The following is an 18,190-nucleotide window of genomic DNA, read 5'->3' as shown; positions in this document are numbered from 1 at the left end:
GTGCAGTGGAGCATTCTTGGCTCATTATAACCCCTGCTTCTTCCTGGGTTCCTGCAATTCTCCTGCCTCAGCCTCCCGAGTAGCTGGGACTACAGGTGTGTGCCATCACACCCAGCAAATTTTTGTATTTTTAGTAGAGATGGAGTTTCACCATGCTGGCCAGGCTGGTCCTTAAGCTTATCAGCTTAAGGAGATTTTGGGCTGAGACAATGGGGTCTTCTAAATATACAATCATGTCATCTGCAAATAGAGAAAATTTGACTTCTTTTCCTAATTGAATACACTTTACTTCTTTTTCTTACCTTATTGCCCTGACCAGAACTTTCAATACTATGTTGTATAGGAGTGGTGAGAGAGGATATCCTTGTCTTGTTCTGGTTTTCAAAGGAATGTTTCCAGTTTTTGCCCGTTCAGTAGTATTGGCTATGGGTTTGTAATAAACAGCTTTTAGTATTTTGAGATATGTTCCATCAATACCTAGTTTGAGAGTTTTTAGCATAAAGGGCTGTTGAATTTTGTCAAAGGCCTTCTCTGTATCTATTGAGATAGTCATGTGGTTTTTGTCTTTGGTTCTGTTTATGTGATGGATTATGTTTATTGATTTGCATATGTTGACCCAGCCTTGCATCCCAGGAATGAAGCCAACTTGATCGTGATGGATAAGCTTTTTGATGTGCTGTTGGATTCGGTTTGCCAATATTTTATTGAGGATTTTTGCATCGACATTCATCAAGGATATTGGCCTGAAATTTTCTTTTTCAGTTGTGTCTCCGCTAGGATTTGGTATCAGGATGATGTTGGTCTCATAAAATGAGTTAGCGAGGATTCCCTCTTTTGTATTGTTTGGAATTGTTTCAAAAGGAGTGGTACCAGCTCTTTGTACCTCCAGTAGAATTTGGCTATAAACCCGTCTATTCCTGGACTGTTTGTGGTTGGTAGGCTGTTAATTGCTGCCTCAATTTTAGACCTTGTTATTCGTCTGTTCAGGGATTTGACTTCTATCTAGTTTAGTCTTGGGAGGGTGTAAGTGTCCAGGAATTTAACTGTTTCTTTTAGATTTTCTGGTTTATTTGCATAGAGGTGTTTATAGTATTCTCTGATGGTAGTTTGTATTTCTGTGGGATTGGTGATGATATCCCCTTTATCATTTTTTATTGCATCTATTTGATTCTTCTCTCTTTTCTTCTTTATTAGTCTGGCTAACAGTCTATTTTGTTGATCTTTTCAAAAAAACAGCTCCTGGATTTATTGATTTTTTGAAGGGTTTTTAGTGTCTCTACCTTCTTCAGTTCTGCTCTGATCTTAGTTATTTCTTGTCTTCTGCTAGACTTTGAATGTGTTTGTTCTTGCTCCTCTAGTTCTTTTAATAGTGACATTAGGGTGTCAATTTTATATCTTTCCTCCTTTCTCTTGTGGGCATTTAGTGCTATAAATTTCCCTCTACTCACTGCTTTAAATGTGTCCCAGAGATTCTGATACATGGTGTCTTCGTTTTCATTGGATTCAAAGAACATCTTTATTTTTGCCTTCATTTTGGTGTTTATCCAGCAGTCATTCAGGAGCAGGTTGTTCAGTTTCCATGTAGTTGTGCGTTTTTGAGTGAGTTTCTTAATCCTGAGTTCCAATTTAATTACGCTGTTGTCTGAGAGACTGTTTGTTATGATTTCCAGTCTTTTAGATGTTGTTCATATCTATGAGCACATACATAATGGGAGAGATTGATGGCTCTTGCCATCAATTACATTACATTAAAACTGATATACATAATTTCCTCTATATAAATTGCGTGACTACAAGAGTGAAGATTCTTATGAGCTATTTTTGTGTGTGCGTGGAAGAAGAGTGATTTTTGAAGTCTTTGAAAAGAAGGAAGGATTGAATGTGCCTGTTGATTATATTGTGATGTTCTTTTGCCTCCAAAAAATGTAGAGTTGGGAACATCTACAACTGTGAGGATACCAAGAATGCTCATTTCTGTTTCATAATAGTTACTGTGTTTTTTCCTGATATTATAGTCTTGCTTTTAAATGTATTGGGCTGAATCTCTTTCTTTACATTTTTAGTGTGTCCTGCACAAATAATTCTTAGTCATTTTTTTCACTATACATTTCCTTGCAGCATGGTCTACATGTCCCCTATTTGATCACAGTGTAGATTTTGAATTCACACCTCCCACATGTTAAGTTGACAGTTACATAACCTCAAAATGCATTCTGGCAATGACGAATGCCAATATTTTATGATGACATCCCAGGAATTTGATTGCAGCTGCCCACTGATATGAGTGGCATCTTTATTATTTGGTGAATTAAACAGACACATTAAGTACATTTGTAGCCAATGCTAGATTGTAAAATAATATATTTCTTATAGTGAACAGTGAGAAACAATTAAAATGTCCATCAATGGAGGAATGGTTAACTAAATTACGGTACAGCTATGCTATGGAATGCCCCACAAAGAAAGTAGCCTGACCTGTGTCAGGCTCTCTATTAAGTGCTTTACATATACTTGTTTCATTTAATTCTCAGAACAACCTTGTGAAATTCCCATTTTATAGATGAGGACAAGAAGACTTGTCCAAAGTCACATAGTAAATGGTACAATAGTTAGACCTAAGTTCTATGTACCTCCAAATCCATTTTCTTATCCAGTTATACTCATCTAGCTCATGAATGTCAAAGCTATACGTGCTGTTAACTCTTTTCATGGAGATTTGGTTCAAGATGAACATTAAGTTATATAACCACAGAGGAGAGGAAGAGACTTAGGTCATAGTAAAGTTAAACCTATCTAAATGTCAATGCTAAATTACTTACAAAGGAGGTAAGTTGTCTATACATTCCATAACTGAAAGGAAATTCAAGAATATACACCAAAATTCTGACAATATGTGCTATCTAAGTCAGGATTTTCATGTATTCTCAGGGCTGTCACTCTGTTTAAAATGACAAATTATAAGTGAAGTAAGAGAAAAGCCATACTTTTGCTCAAATATAATTATTGATACTGTAAAGTATCACTTGTATGTTTATCTTTATAACTTCTCATTCTTTTAATATTTACAGATGGACAAAAGAGAAAGAAATCTTTAAGAAAGAAACTGGATTCACTAGGAAAGGAGAAAAACAAAGATAAAGGTAAAAGATAAAGTAACTAATGCAAATCCATCTACCATGGAGCATAATGGTTAAATTTGGCAGGTTTATTGAATTGCATAGATATACGTGGTTCAACTCTGTTATGAAAACTGGATTTCTACAATGGAATGCCATTAAGGGCTGTCTTGGTCTACTCTTCTGTGTTTGAATAGCGCTGTACTGAACTGATGAATTCAGCTGGTTTGAGGAGAGTTTGACCTCGGCCAAGTTTATGGTTCCAATTATGATTTCAACCAATCAGCTATGCATAAAGAGGACTTGGGTTGAGTAGCCAGGGACAGCATCTCTAACACTAACCATCTGTCTGGCAAATCCAGACAGTCAGGGTTAGTTGAATGAGAGTTTGAATTCACCTACCATGACTACTGGAAAGAAACAGTCTCATCCTCATGAGTTATTGAAGATAGGCCATTCTCAGCATTTTTTTTCACCCAGTTGAAAAATATTTATTTGCAACTAACCTGAATGCTTACATTTTACTTTGTTACATTGCCTCAGCCAAGATAGGTTAAAGCAAATGCCCTTAATATTTTGGGGGTCACAGAGTCCTTTAAGAATCATTGACAACAATGATGCTCTACCAAAGGCCCGAAACTCACCCAGTGCCCACCCCATCACCCCCTAAATTAAGAATTCCTAGAACAGATATTCAGTTGAGTTAACAAGTATTTTTCTTTTTAAAAATCCAGGGGCTTTAGGTAATAGTCAGTGGCTGTCAATATTTTTTTAACTCTTGTTTTAGGTTCAGGGGTACATGCGCAGGTTTGTTATATAGGTAAACTGTGTGTTGCAAGGGTTTGTTGTACAGATTATTTCATCGCCCAGGTAATCAGCATAGTACCCAATATGTGGTTTTTTTATTCTCACCTTCCCCCTACCCTCTACCCTCAAGTAGGCTCCAGTGTCTGTTGTTCTTTTCTTTGTGTCCATATGAACACGATGTTTAGCTCCCACTTATAAGTGCATTCTCAGCATTTTTATGTTAGATCACAGTATGCTCATCTTTTGCTTCATATGTTTTGGGGATTGTTTACTCTCATCATACTGTTTTGTGTCCCCTTCTGCATCTGTTTAGGGAACTAAAATTTTAGCCACTCTCTCAGAGTTATTTATGGTCATTTAAAACTAATATTCTTCAAGCCCACATAATGGATGCCTGAGCCACATTGACATAGTCCCATTTTTTGTGGCTTTTTTTTTTTTTTGACAGAGTCTTGATCTGTTGCCCAGGCTGGAGTGCAGTGGCATGATCTCAGCTCACTGCAACCTCCACCTCCTGGGTTCAAGCAATTCTCCTGCCTCAGCCTCCCGAGTAGCTGGGATTACAGGCACACACCACCAAGCCCAGCTAATTTTTGTATTCTTAGTAGAGATAGAGTTTCACCATGTTTGCCAGACTGGTCTCAAACTCTTGACCTTGTGATCTGCCCACCTCAGCCTCCCAAAGTGCTGGGATTACAGGCGTGAGCCACCATGCCCTGCTTTTTGTGGCTTATTTTTGTGGTCCCTTATGAAGTGGTTGCTGAATGGTACAGTTATATGCATTTATTTTCATTTTATGTGACACAGTGAAAGAGTCTTGAATGAGAATAGCCATACACATCTCATCTTGGAGTCCTTTTATGTAATGATTGGATTTCTGCTTTAAAAGTAATGGAAGGCAATGAAACCAAGGGTATTAAAAAATGCATTTGTATCAGTGTTAGACAGGAGCTATTCCATACCATTGATCTCAGTTTCTACACCTATATCTTGAGCTGTTATGACATTTGGTTCTTTGGACTAAAAAAAGATGAAGAATTCTAAAGAATGGAAAACCATTGTTTTACTTCCTTTGGAGTGAGGTTTCTCAACCTTACTACTGTTGTCATTTTAGACTGGATATTTATCAGGGGTAGAGGCTGTCCTGTGCATTGTGAGATGTTTAGCAGCATCCCTGGCCTCTACTCACTAGATGTCAGTAACACCACCCTCAACCCAAATATTTTCAGACATTTCAAATGTTTACCTCAAATTAGAAAAAGGAAGATGAAAGTGTCAGTGATCTCAGCCCCTAACTACACAGTAGAATCGCTTGTGGAAAGGTAGAATCACTTAAAAATTCTAAGACCCCCACCCAGGGAGTCTGCAGGGATATCTCAGGCATGGGTATTTTTAAGAGCTTCTAATATGCAACTTCTAGGATAAGAACTCTGATTCATATTAACTAGGATAATCACTAGGGCACGTTCTGTCACAGCAGAATCTACTGCTGGAATAATGAAGGCAAAGGGTTGTCCAGCTAACTATTATAGTCTGATAAATTGTATTATATTTAATTGATTGAAATGTTTGTGCCCTTATTTTTGTAATGACCTAAATATTAGGAGCCAGCATTGCTCTTGTAAACTAGAGTTTTTGCTCATTCTGTTCCTGCAGTAGAGCACTTTTACATCTCTAGATCAGAGCGATTTTCCATATGTATATAGAGCATATTAAAGGGATCACTCAGGTTGGTTTTAATAATGCATTCTCTTTTAAATTTGATTTATTCTAGGATGATGATATTGATATTGGGATTTAAACACATCTAATGTGGACTTTAAGTGATTTTTCAGAAGGTGTCCATTTGACTAGACTAAGCAGAATGAGCATTTTTGCAGGAGGAGATAGATGTTCCCTCAGCAAAAGGAGATGTATGTTTGCTTGCATGTATTATACACAAAACAGCAGGAAGCAAGAATTTGAATTAACAGAGAAGGAAGGTCCAGGGAAGTAACTGGCCAATACATACTGGGCCATTATACATTTTTTAACTAAATCATGTTTACATAGACTCAGTGAAAACTCTGCAATGTTCTATACTGCCTCAATGGTAGCTAAGTGGGAAAAGGAAGGTAGGTCCTGGTGGTTCCAAAGAAAAGACATATCACCCACCCAACCAAGGGGAGAAATATCAGGCTTCATGGCAAAAGAAAAAAAAAGGTTTTCTTTTTAAAAGTGGCATTAATGTTTAAAAACAAAGTATCCTAGGCTTAAGTGAAGGTTAATTATATGGCATCTTTTCAGAACATAAATCCCTGTCTATGTCAGCACTGGGAGGACATCGGTGTCCTGGGAACCAAGGTGTGAGGGGAGGGGCGCTGTGCTGGTCTGGCACAGATGTAATCTATTCACATTATTTCCTTCCAGTTGGATATTAGCATTTAAGTTTGTAACAGCTGCACATGTTAAAAATGATCATTTGAATCCAAGAGTAAAAGAAGGAAAACAGGAAACTCTAAATGATCTCTTGAGTTAGGTCATCTAAAAATAACTAGAAGCAGCCTTTTAGAATCGAATTGCTTTCCTAATAGTGATTCATAAATGGTGGATATGCTACCATATTAATTGATTTCATCAGAATGAATCATGTCCTGTATGTTATTTAATTGCCTTGTTATATAGCGTATCATGTGACACTCCTGTGTTCCTCATGCCACTTACACAGTGCCCATGTGACTTTTGATTTACATATGGAAATTAATTCAAGATTGACACTGGTTCAGAAATGTATTTTCATGCAGAATAATTCCAAGTCCTTAATTTCTCTTAGTTATATTTCTTGGTAACCAAAAGTGTTTTTAAGACTTTCAGAACTTCAGGAAATTTCTTTCTTGTGTCAAAAGGAAATCAGTGTTTTGGGGTGGAGGGGTAAGTAATTTTAAATATAGCTACTTTGTTTTATTAACATGCTTCCTAAACTGATCACATGGTGAATAGGTTTTAGTATGATGTAACTCTGGGAGATTGTACTCCCCAACCCCTTCCAGGACATTTTCAGATTATGCCATATATTTATCAACATGCAATCTGGAAAGAGTTCAATTCTGGCCCTGTTCTTTATGGTGAAATCATATTGTATTATGTTTTATTTTCCTCACTGTCTAGGTATGTTACTGTATGTGAGCTGTGAAATAACACTATATACAAATAGTTCATACAACTCTTAATTTTGCTCCATATTAAATAGCATATCAAGCATCAATTATCACTGTGTAGAAATTCTCAAAGAACATGTATTGAATATTGTCATTGAGTGCTAGTACTTCTAGGATAAGAAGAGAAGAAAGAACCAGGGAGTGTGTAGTTTCTGAGGTTAGGAAGGGGCCAGCTCACACAGTTCTGGGTCACAGCACAACTTTTGATTTGGAAGTACAGGAGAAAGATAATGGTACCTTGGACTGGGGTGAGAGTGATGGTGGATGTGGAGAGAAGTGGATGGAAAAGAGAGATAATGTGAAAGTGATATGATAAAGATTTGATTATGGAGTGAAAATGGGATATAAGGTGTGGAGTATCAAGGTTGACTCTCAGATTTCTGGTTCTTCCACATGAAGAACAGGCAAACTTTTGGAAATCTGAGTAAGACATGATAAGGGAAGATAAAGAGTAAGAAATCCCTTTGGGGCATCCAGATATGAAGGTGGAAGAAGTGGTTGGTGCTCAAAGAAGGGGTCTGAGCTAGAGGTAGCAGTGAGGTGTGAAATTTCTATGGATGAAAGTTTAAGTTATGGGCATCGTGCTATTACTTACAGAGAGAGACCAGAGTGATGAGGAAGGTTAAGAGTGAGCTCTGAGGACCTTCCACATTGAAAACTCAGGTAGAAGATGATAAACCAGAAAAATGGTCAAGAATGTAGCCATAGAGGTAGAGGAAAACCCAGTTAGTATATCCAACATGCAAAGGACAGGGAGCATTTCAGGGAATGTCAGTCAGGTTTAAAGGCTGCAGAAAGGGCAAATGAAACAGAGCTGTCAAAAAACACTGAATTTAATGACCCTGAAGACAGCAATGACTTGGAGGGAGCTGCTTTAGAATCCAATGGAGGTATCAGCTAGATGGGATGAAATGAGGAAAGAATAGTAGTTGAGAAAGTTATAGGCCAGAAAGTAAAGGAAACACTTCAGAGAATTTTAACTGTTGCAAAAGGAAAGGGGGTAAACTATGGAGAAAAGAGTGGGTCGAGGGTTATTTATTAAGAAGTAGCTGCTTGAACATAATTAGTATAAAATATCTAGTAGAAAAAAGAGGTTGAAGATACAGGCACAAGAAGATGTAATTTATAGCAGGGGTGGCCCACCAGCTGTCTTTGTAAATAAAGCTTTACTAGAACACAGCCATACCCATTCATTTACTTACTGTCTATGGCTGCTTTCCTGCTAGACTGGCAGATTGAGTAGCTGTTACAAAGACTGTGCAACCAGCCAATAGGGTGGAGGCTAGAGTGAGGCAAATTTATCGCCTAGGCCACAAAATAGAAGGAAATGCTCAGTCTGCATGCTGACTCCGCGATTGCCGCATGCTGAATGCAAGCACCTTATCATTTTGCATCCTAGCCCTCCTAAGCCCCAGCCGTGTCAACAAACCCTAAAATATTTACTCTCTGGCCCCTTATAGAAAGCAATTGCTGAACCCTACTTATACTCTAAGAGTATTAGGGTAATTTTTTGAACTCTTGAGTACAGTACAACATTATCCATGGTTTCAAGTTATCAATAGTTGAATGGCAGGTAGGAGAGCTAGGAGAGCATGGGAACCAAGGAGAGGCAGAAAGGCTGGCAGGATGCAGAGTCATACCTCCATATCATGCAAAGGGAGGTGGTAGAAGGCACAGGTACAGCAGGTGTGAAGAGTTGGAGCCTTTGTACCCACTGGTTGCTCTTCTCCTGAAACAGGAGGCAGAATTATTTGCTGGTGGGGAAGATCTGCACCGGAGGTATAAGAAGTCTGTAAATGAGCATGGTTGGTTTTCCTTATATGGAAAAAATGACTGGGAAAGGGCTCAATAGTCCCCATCTTATAGTAAATCCCTGCCATGCATATGCCTACCTGAGCAGATGTGTCACTTGCTACATTTATCAATGTTCTTTTCACTCTTACTATCCCCCTCTGTTTCTGTTATTTCATGTAGCTGTCAGCCTTACCATCCACATGTTTCTAGACTTTTCCAACCTTTGAAAAGTAATGTTTGATTATTTCTACAGACAAGATATATATATATATATATCTATATATCTGCAGGGTGCATAACAGGAGGTCTGGTACTATGCCCTTTGGTTTCTAATTTTGCTAGTAGTAGACACAGCGTATTATCAATAGTGAGAATTATACCTCACTACACTGTCCACATTGATCACTCAAAGAATTAATTTTTATTACCGTATATCACCTAGCTTCTTGCTAAAGAATGGCAACTATCCTCTGAAAATTCCAAAAAGTTTTGTTTTTTACTTCACAATAAATTGCATGTTTTGATAGAACCAGAGGTTCAGGCTTTTCAAGTAGCATTTCTACTTTTAATATAGACTTGGCCTTTTAAAGTTCTTCTCCCTGATTTAATGTTAGCCATTTCTTTCAAAGAACAACCAACCTTGGAATTATTTTCCCTTGATCATTCTAGTTTCATCCATAGGGCTTATAAAAACAATGGAGAGGTTAGATTCCAACTTACTGCTGCTAGGAGACCTAATTTGGAGTCTAAAAAGAATAATACATTTGACTATTATTAGTGCCTTTCGGCATGAATCTAAAATATTGCCAATAAAACGCCTGGCCTGAAGGATCCAAGGAACATGTATACAAACAGATTTATGATAGAAACTCAGAAAGGAACTATATGCAGGTCTCCAAGAAAAAAGCCATCAATTTCTGTACTATGCTCCTTTCCCCAAATTGTCCTTACTAGAGGATTTAACAAATTGTTTCCTGGGCCTCCCACCAGATATTTAGTATCCCACTCTGCATATGGCGAGCAGAGTGGCTTGAGTGTAGATCACGAGAGTTACAGTCCCAACCAGCTGGCTGAAAATAGAATGTGGGGATGAGGAACAGAATGAAAACAGAGCGGACATCTTCCCAAGCAGTTCCCAAGCTGCTCTTCTGCCTCTCAGGTTATTATTTCACATGCTGAGTCTTACTAGAAACCTCAAAGTGTATTCAGTTAACTAAATTTCAGCCTTAGCTTCATGCATCTCTCTATTATAACACCTGATAGTCACTCTGTTATCATGATTTGCATTTCTGATTCTCTACTCCTTCACCCCAACTCACACTCTGAACGTAGGGGGGAGATCCCATAAGCGCAGAGGCAGGAGCAAAAGGCCTCAGCCTATTTCCATATAAATAATGAAGAAGAAAGTAACTAGAAATATAACTGTAGTAGTTATTAGTTATTCATATGTGATCTTAGTTATTCATAGGTGATCTTAATTCTTTTACTAATACCTCTCAGGTTGGAAGTGTGAACCTGGGGTGACATTGTGAAATGAATGACACTAAGGCAAGATGCTTTAAGCTCTCTGTCACGCTCCATAAGGGCTGCTGGAGGGCGCCTCAGCTATGCGGCAGCACCAGCGCTGTGAAAGCACCTGCTGCTTAGCCAGCTAGGGAAGGAGATGTCCAAAATGGCCAAGACATCTCCTTCCTGGGGAAGTTTGGAGAAAACTCCGCTTCTCCATGCTCTTGTGGTAAGGCCTGACAGCTGTCAGGTAGGCCCACAGACATCCAGGGCCTTAACTGTCTCTATGTGATGCTGTGCTTCAGCGGTCACGTTCCATGTCTACTGTTATGTTCTGCTTCTGCACCTGGTTCCTTTTTACTTAGAAAAGATATTCAGTAATAGTAATATAAATCTTAATGTTTTAGTTCTTTCTTGATAAGTGTGGAAAAAGTGCTGATGCATTATGCACCTTACCTTACTTCAGGTGCGAAATTCCTGAGCCCCTACCTGAATGACGCGTGATGTACTTGACCCTATCACTGCCACGCCCTATCTACCGTGCCCCCAGTCTCCGACCACCAAGACCATGCCCTACCTACCCTGCCCCCAGATCTGCAACTCAATAAAAGTGAGAGAGAGTGTTCAGGCATTTGGTGTTTGGGGCCACTGCTGGTCTCTGCGCTTTGGGTAGCAGTGGACCCCTGGGCCCAAACTCTCTTTTCTCTGTGTCTTGTGCCTTTTATTTCTACAATTTCTCCTCTCCACATCAGCCGGGAGGGGCTCACAGAACCCTATAGGGCTGGACCCTATACTGAACACCTCAGGAAAAAGGACTGTACCTTTTATAAGCTTTACACCTCCCATTGACTAGCTCGTTGTGGCATGTAGTAGACATTCAATAAATGCCTGTTTGAATGAATAGACAGACTTGAGACATGTGGAGAAAAAGTAGAGACCTAGGTGTCTAAGATGTGTGTTTATAAATACTAGTTTTCTTTATTGAAATGGAAACTTGAGCCATTCTGATAAGCACAAATGTCACCTTCGTATTTTGATTGATGAGTCAATTATTCAGAAAATGTTTCTTTGAATATGTCTGTCCTTACTTAGCTCTTAAACATAAATGAGAGTGTTTTCAATGGTCCAGTCAGTCTCTGAAAGTGAATGTCTGTTTTTTTGATTCCAGAATTCATCCCGCAAGCATTTGGAATGCCCTTATCCCAAGTCATTGCAAATGACAGGGCCTATAAACTCAAGCAGGACTTGCAGAGGGATGAACAGAAAGATGCATCTGACTTTGTGGCTTCCCTCCTCCCATTTGGAAATAAAAGACAAAACAAAGAACTCTCAAGCAGTAACTCATCTCTCAGCTCAACCTCAGAAACACCAAATGAGTCAACGTCCCCAAACACCCCGGAACCGGCTCCTCGGGCTAGGAGGAGGGTAAGGTGGCCAGTATTTGCTCTGACACCAGTGCTAGGAAAACTGAAGATGTACAGTTATTCTTTGAGTTTTTGTTCATGTGAAAACTGGTTATGTAGTTGGTGTTCAGATATCTGTCAACAACTCCATTAATGAAGAATGTGTACTGGGCATGTGGCACCTGGCATAGCCTCAGACCTTGTCCTGACTCCTCTCGAAGCTATTGGGTATCCCCCTTTGTCACTTCTGTGCTCCATGCTCTCCTAAACATTCAACAATATCACCATTGATTCTGGTCTCTTGTAATCCATCAGTCTTGCTAGACTTGGCTGCTAGACTGGAGGCTTGAGGGCAGGGTCTGGTGTTTTAGCTATTAATACTTTCTTCATCACTGGTCTGAGAACATGCCTGACCAACTGAATTGGCAGTGCGTCTTCCTAAACAATGAGCTTTTTCCTTATCAATGGAGCATTTCTTTTTCTCAAACAGAACCATAGAATCCTCTATATATCCTCTTTCAAAACAATACTATAACAATGTGATACCAATTGTTGAGTACTATGTTCTAGGCAGTGTGCTATTATTTGAATTCTTCAGGCAAACTGGCTGGTGATTGGCTGAGTCAGTTGATAAGCATCTCTAAAGCTTCCAGGTTACTGGGAGATCTTCTTTCCCTTTTTAAAAACAGATCAGCATTTTATTTTTATTTTTTTGATTCAGGGTCTCGCTCTGTTGCCCAGGCTGGAGTGCAGTGGCATGATCCCTGCTCACTGCAGCCTCAATCTCCTGGGCTCGAGCAATCCTCCTGCCTCAACCTCCACAGCAGCTAGGACTACAGATGCACACCACCATACTAGCTAATCAGATGCACACCATCATGCCTAGCTATTTTTTTTTTTTTTTAAGTAGAGATGTGGTCTCACTGTGTTGCCCAGACTGGTCTTAAACTTTCTAACTCAAATGCTCCAAAGTGCTGGGATTACAGGCATAAGCCACCACACCCGACCTTCTCTCCCTTTTTTCTCTGTCACTTGGAGATCCTAAACTTTTGCCACCTCCAGCTGTTGAAGACTGCCCTAGTTAAAAACACCAGACACTTCCCACTTAAAATCCACATTTCACAATCAGCCCCTAACCTTCATTGCTGCTCCAAAGTAGAGGGAGACCTGATCCATTGTTTTTGCTGTATTGACCATGTTTAAAAATGAAGAAACTACAAAATTATGGAATGCCTGAATTTGCATGATGGAATTGTTCTTCTGTCATTGTATCTCAGACTGTGTTGTCATACAACAATGACACTAAAACTCTAAATTTTAGCTTTCTAGGAATGTAGGGCTCAGGCAAGGAGTCTCCCAAATGTCCTCTCCTCTGTCCAGGCCTGGCTAGCCGACTGCTTTCTCAGTGCTTCATCAAGTATGGGTGGCTATGGCAAATGCAATTGGTGCCCTGCTCCCTTTCCCTGACCCTTTACCATTCCTAGCATGCCAGCTCACCTTCCACCTGCCAACACCTTCTTTGCTGAGGGCTTTCTCTGATGCCAGAGTCACCCAGTCCATGCAGATGGAAGGCTGTAAGTACTTAGGAGATATTATTATCTCTTTGCCTCCACCAGAGGCTGCCCTTAAGCAGTGATACCTGAGGCTTGGTGCATAAATACCCCAGCTCTCTCATTTGATAGGGATAGCTCTGAGGTGCATAATACATAGCTGTCTCCTAGAGCTCCCCAGAAAGACTGAGCTCCAGTTGCCCGCAATGGTAATAGGCTTGATAATGTTCCCTTCATCAGCTGCCTTTCCTTCCTTGTCTCCTTTCCCCACTCCCCTACTGGCATTTCCCAGGACACCTCTCTAGTAAAGTACTTTGTGCTGTTTCTCAGGAAAATTAAGCTAAGGCTATTTAATGGAATTATTCCACTTTAAAAATCCTAGAGCCATAGTTTTTTATTTACAAGACTTCTCTGACTACCTCATTCGTTGAGTATGTAATTTTTTTCTTGTTTCAAGAAATGAAGTGGTTGGGCCAAAATACTTTAATTATATGTTTCCCATTGCTTGTCTTCCAATTGGAAAATTTTGGCTATTGTTGAAATTGTAACTGCCATTACCTTGAGGAAACCTTGTAGAGGTTTTCTAACTTTTTCAAAAGGCATCTTTTTTTCTTTTAATATACAAACAGTACAATTAATGCAATCAAGCAGTATTATTTTAAGTGTGATAGAGTCATGAGCAAAGTATGTATTGGCTAGCATCTGGGGGCAGCTGTTTTTCTTGGCTATCTGTATTTTTGTTCATGGCTCTGCATCACTTGCAGGGTGCCATGTCAGTGGATTCTATCACCGATCTTGATGACAATCAGTCTCGACTACTAGAAGCTTTACAACTTTCCTTGCCTGCTGAGGCTCAAAGTAAAAAAGAAAAAGCCAGAGATAAGAAACTCAGTCTGAATCCTATTTACAGACAGGTCCCCAGGCTAGTGGATAGCTGCTGTCAGCATCTAGAAAAACATGGTAAGTAGACTTGTCCATATAAAATACTAATTCAAATACTTATTCAAGCATCATTCATTGAAGTACCCAATTTCAATTGTGTTCACTTGATCATGTTCTGAGCTGAAATTTCCTGTGTGAAAGTGTACAGATGTGAGTATTTGCTAAGAGATTGTGGGGCTAAACACAATCGGAGGAGGGGGTGAATCAACTTGATGATATTCAGACTGCTTAGTTCCCAGTAGTCCTCAGAAGTGACCTTGGAGGCCAAGCAATTTTGGGAAGGGTCAGGTCTGTTGGACTGGGTTTGTCAAACAGGACTTCTTTCAAACAGACCAGAGCCACTTTTATTAATTGTACATAAAAGTAGCCTAGGAGGTTACTCACAAGGATTCCTTTAAAAAGTAAGAGTCCAACCTAAAAAAATTGGGGAATCATTGCTTAAGTGAATAGAAAATACATCATTTTTGACAACAGGTTTACATATTGCTATTTGCATTTTTGTAGAAGCTATTCACTTAAAATTTCTCCACAGTCACCCTTTGCAAGTCAATTCTAGTTACTAAGTTGACTTAAGAATGATATACAGTTCTTTAAAATTTTTTCTGAAATTTAGACTTCTGGCTTATTAAACTGCCATTTTCATAAACTAAATTTGTTTGCTGTAGTGTTAGCACGTGTTTTATGTACATGAGAAAAGTTTACTTTTTTACTATAAAAATAATAGCTCATTGTAATAAAGTAAATGTGAGAGCAAAGAAAATTCTGAAGTTACCATATAGACATAACTACTATTAACATTCTCATCTGTTTGCTTCCTAAGAAAAATTAAACTTCATTTAAAAATTGTTAAGAATATATCTAAATTTCTTAATTCATTATAATGGAAATCACTGGATAACACATGGATAACCTAAAACTAATGTCGTAAAATCTTGTTTATACAAAATTTTAAGTGTAGTTTTTTTTTCCACCTTATCTTTCACATGCCTGTGCATTACCTATGTACATACCTTGAACATACCTCTCCCTGTATACACACACACACACACACAAAAAAAAAAAAAAAAAAAAAAAAAAAAAAAACGAAAAACACAGTCACGTACCACATAATGACATTTCCATCAGCAATGGACCAATAGGCAATGGTCATTGCATAAGATTATAATACTGTATTTTTACTGTACCTTTTCTATATTTAGATACACAAATACTTAATATTTTGTTACAGTTGCCTACAGTATTCAACACAGTCACATGCTGTACAGGTTTGTAGTGTACGAGCACTAGGCTCTACCATATAGCATAGGTATTTAGTAGGCTATACCATCTAGGATTGTGTAAGTACACTCTATGATCTTTGCACAGTAATGAAATTGCCTGATGTATTGCTTCTATCAATTGGGGAATTTAGAAAAAAATCACACTATTTAGAATAAAATACAGAATTGTATTTCTTCATCTGCACAAATGAACATAAGTACCCACCTCAAAAGTTCTGCAATGATTCAATTAATTAACGTGCATACAGTACTTAGAATAGTACTTGGCATATATTATTATATAGAGAGAAATAGACACTGAATGAACTGAATGACTCTTCTATGTATGAAATAGAAAACTTTAATAGTAGGTCTCAGTAATTTTAATTTTGGCTGCATTTACTTTTTTATTTTCACATGGTTTCTGAATAAATTTCTACAGAAGCAAGATATCACATAAGGGCATTTTCTACACAAGTGGGACTATTCTCTTCCTACCAAGAGATAGAAAAGACAACTAAAACAAATTGAGATGTTTACTTTGTTTCTGGATGTAAAGAAATAATGTTATAAAGAGTTAAGGCTGGCACTGTGGTTCACGCCTGTAATCCCAACAATTTGGGAGGCCCAAGACAAAAAGATCACTTGAGCCTGGGAGTTTGAGACCAGGCAGGCAATATAGCAAGACTCCAACTCTATATAAAAAATCCAATTATTTCTGATTTAATTATATGTTGTACTAGTCATAAATTTTTCAGTGCCAAGAGAAAGGTACCCAAATAAAATAGGTTAAGCAAAGTGACCTCCCCCAAATAACAACCATCTTTATTTACATACTGGGAGCTTGATCTAGATTTAGACAGAGCTGGGTCCAGGATTCAAATGATGTCATGAGTGTCCTCTGTTTGCTGGCTTTACTCTCAGACCAGCTGTCTTCATGTGGTGGCCATCACTCTCATAACTGAATCTCCCAAATGAAAAGAAAATGAGCCACCAATGAAAGAAGTAATATACATGATGCTCATCAATGGCAATGACTAATGACTGGCATAGAAAAAGGAGAGCCATTCAGACATTCCATGCTCCCAAAGGAAGTATACAATACTTTTTGTGAAGTATTCTTGCCCTAGAAAATCACACCACAGTCAGAGAAATCTCTGGCTCTAGCTATCTCTTTACAGAAAATAAAGGGGAGAGAAGAACATATAAATAACACCATGGAATATCCAAATCCAGACAATATGTAGATCTACAGTAGGAAATCACTGAGATTTCTTCACTAAGCCAATTATAAGGAAAAAGGACACAGAAGGGGGAAACACAGATTAAGAGACTAAAAGGCACACAGACCATATCACAGTGTGTGACCATTATGTGGATGTTGACTGGAAATTTAATGCTATTAAGGAACTATTGTTGAAATTTCTAGTATGTGATAGTAAAATTACTTGTGTTTTTAAGAGACCTAATTTTTTAGAACTTGGTTTCTCAACCTCAGCACTGACACTATATTCTCACATCTAGGACATGATCCTAGGAAAAGCAGTAAGAAATGTGAACAAAACATGTCCACAGAGTTGTTCACAGTAAGGTCATTTATAATAGCAAAATAAGCGTGTATATTTTGGGGACCTGTACACCATTTAGAGGGGAATATGGAGTAAATTGTGGCCCATTCATACAATAGAATATTTTGCATCTTTTTTTATATTTCCATAGATTTTTAAGGAACAGGTGGTATTTGGTTACATAAGTTCTTTAGTGGTAGTTTGTGAGATTTTGGTGCACCCATCACCCGAGCAGTATGCACTATACCCAATTTGTAGTCTTTTATCCCTTTTAAGTGACATTTACAAGGAATTGTTACCAGCATGAATGAAAATTCTTGTGGCATGATAAGAAAGGCAGTAACATTTTCTCTGTTAATAGATAGATACTATATATGTGCAGTGTGAGCTCAACTATGTAAAAATATATACATTCATATAGAAAAGGCTGGATTTTAAAAATGAAATATTATCTAGGCATGGTGGCTCACACCTGTAATCCCAGCAATTTATTTGGGAGGCCGAGGCCGGCGGATCATTTGAGCCCAGGAATTGAGCTTGAGCCTGGGCAACATGGAAAAATCCTGTCTCTCCAAAACGTACAAAAAAAAAATTACTTAGGCATGGAGGCATGTGCTGGTAGTCCCAGCTACTCTGGATGCTGAGGTGGGTCAATCACTGGAGCCCAGGAGGTCAAGGCTGCAGTGAGTTGTAATCACGCCACTATACTCTAGCCTGGGCAACAGAGTGTGACCTTGTCTGAAAAAGAAAAAAGAAGAAGAAAATTAAGAGTGACTATTTCTGCATCAGGTATTTCTAAAAGTATATTATTTTTACATTTTTCTCCATTTTCTAGATTTTCTTTAAGAAGCACACTTTATGGTCAGACAAATATTTTTTAAATTGATAAAGAGCTAGAATCCCTGTAGAATGTGTGTTTAGGTAATAATTCTGAATAATGAAATAAAAGCTCATTTTCTCTGATAAGGAGAAGGTTAGAAATACATATCACATGAAAATATTTGATCAGAAACATTAAACATAAAATTCTGGTACTTAGAGGGCTGAC

The 18,190-nt window shown here is 38.4% G+C and overlaps 1 protein-coding gene across 1 annotated transcript in view; it reads left to right on the top strand.

Annotated features, from left to right (window-relative positions):
• ARHGAP6 (Rho GTPase activating protein 6) overlaps window positions 1–18,190 on the top strand; it is a 125,213-nt gene that overhangs the window by 61,111 nt on the left and 45,912 nt on the right. The window contains exons 3-5 of the mRNA XM_037731851.1: window positions 3,069–3,140; window positions 11,589–11,845; window positions 14,138–14,333. Coding sequence (XP_037587779.1) covers window positions 3,069–3,140; window positions 11,589–11,845; window positions 14,138–14,333 — 525 coding nt within the window. The remainder of the gene's footprint in view (window positions 1–3,068; window positions 3,141–11,588; window positions 11,846–14,137; window positions 14,334–18,190) is intronic.

This window comes from Cebus imitator, unplaced genomic scaffold (genome assembly GCF_001604975.1).
Source record: "Cebus imitator isolate Cc_AM_T3 unplaced genomic scaffold, Cebus_imitator-1.0 Scaffold426, whole genome shotgun sequence".
In the NCBI taxonomy this organism is placed as follows: Eukaryota; Metazoa; Chordata; class Mammalia; order Primates; family Cebidae; genus Cebus; species Cebus imitator.
This window is presented reverse-complemented; position numbering and strand designations above follow the sequence as displayed.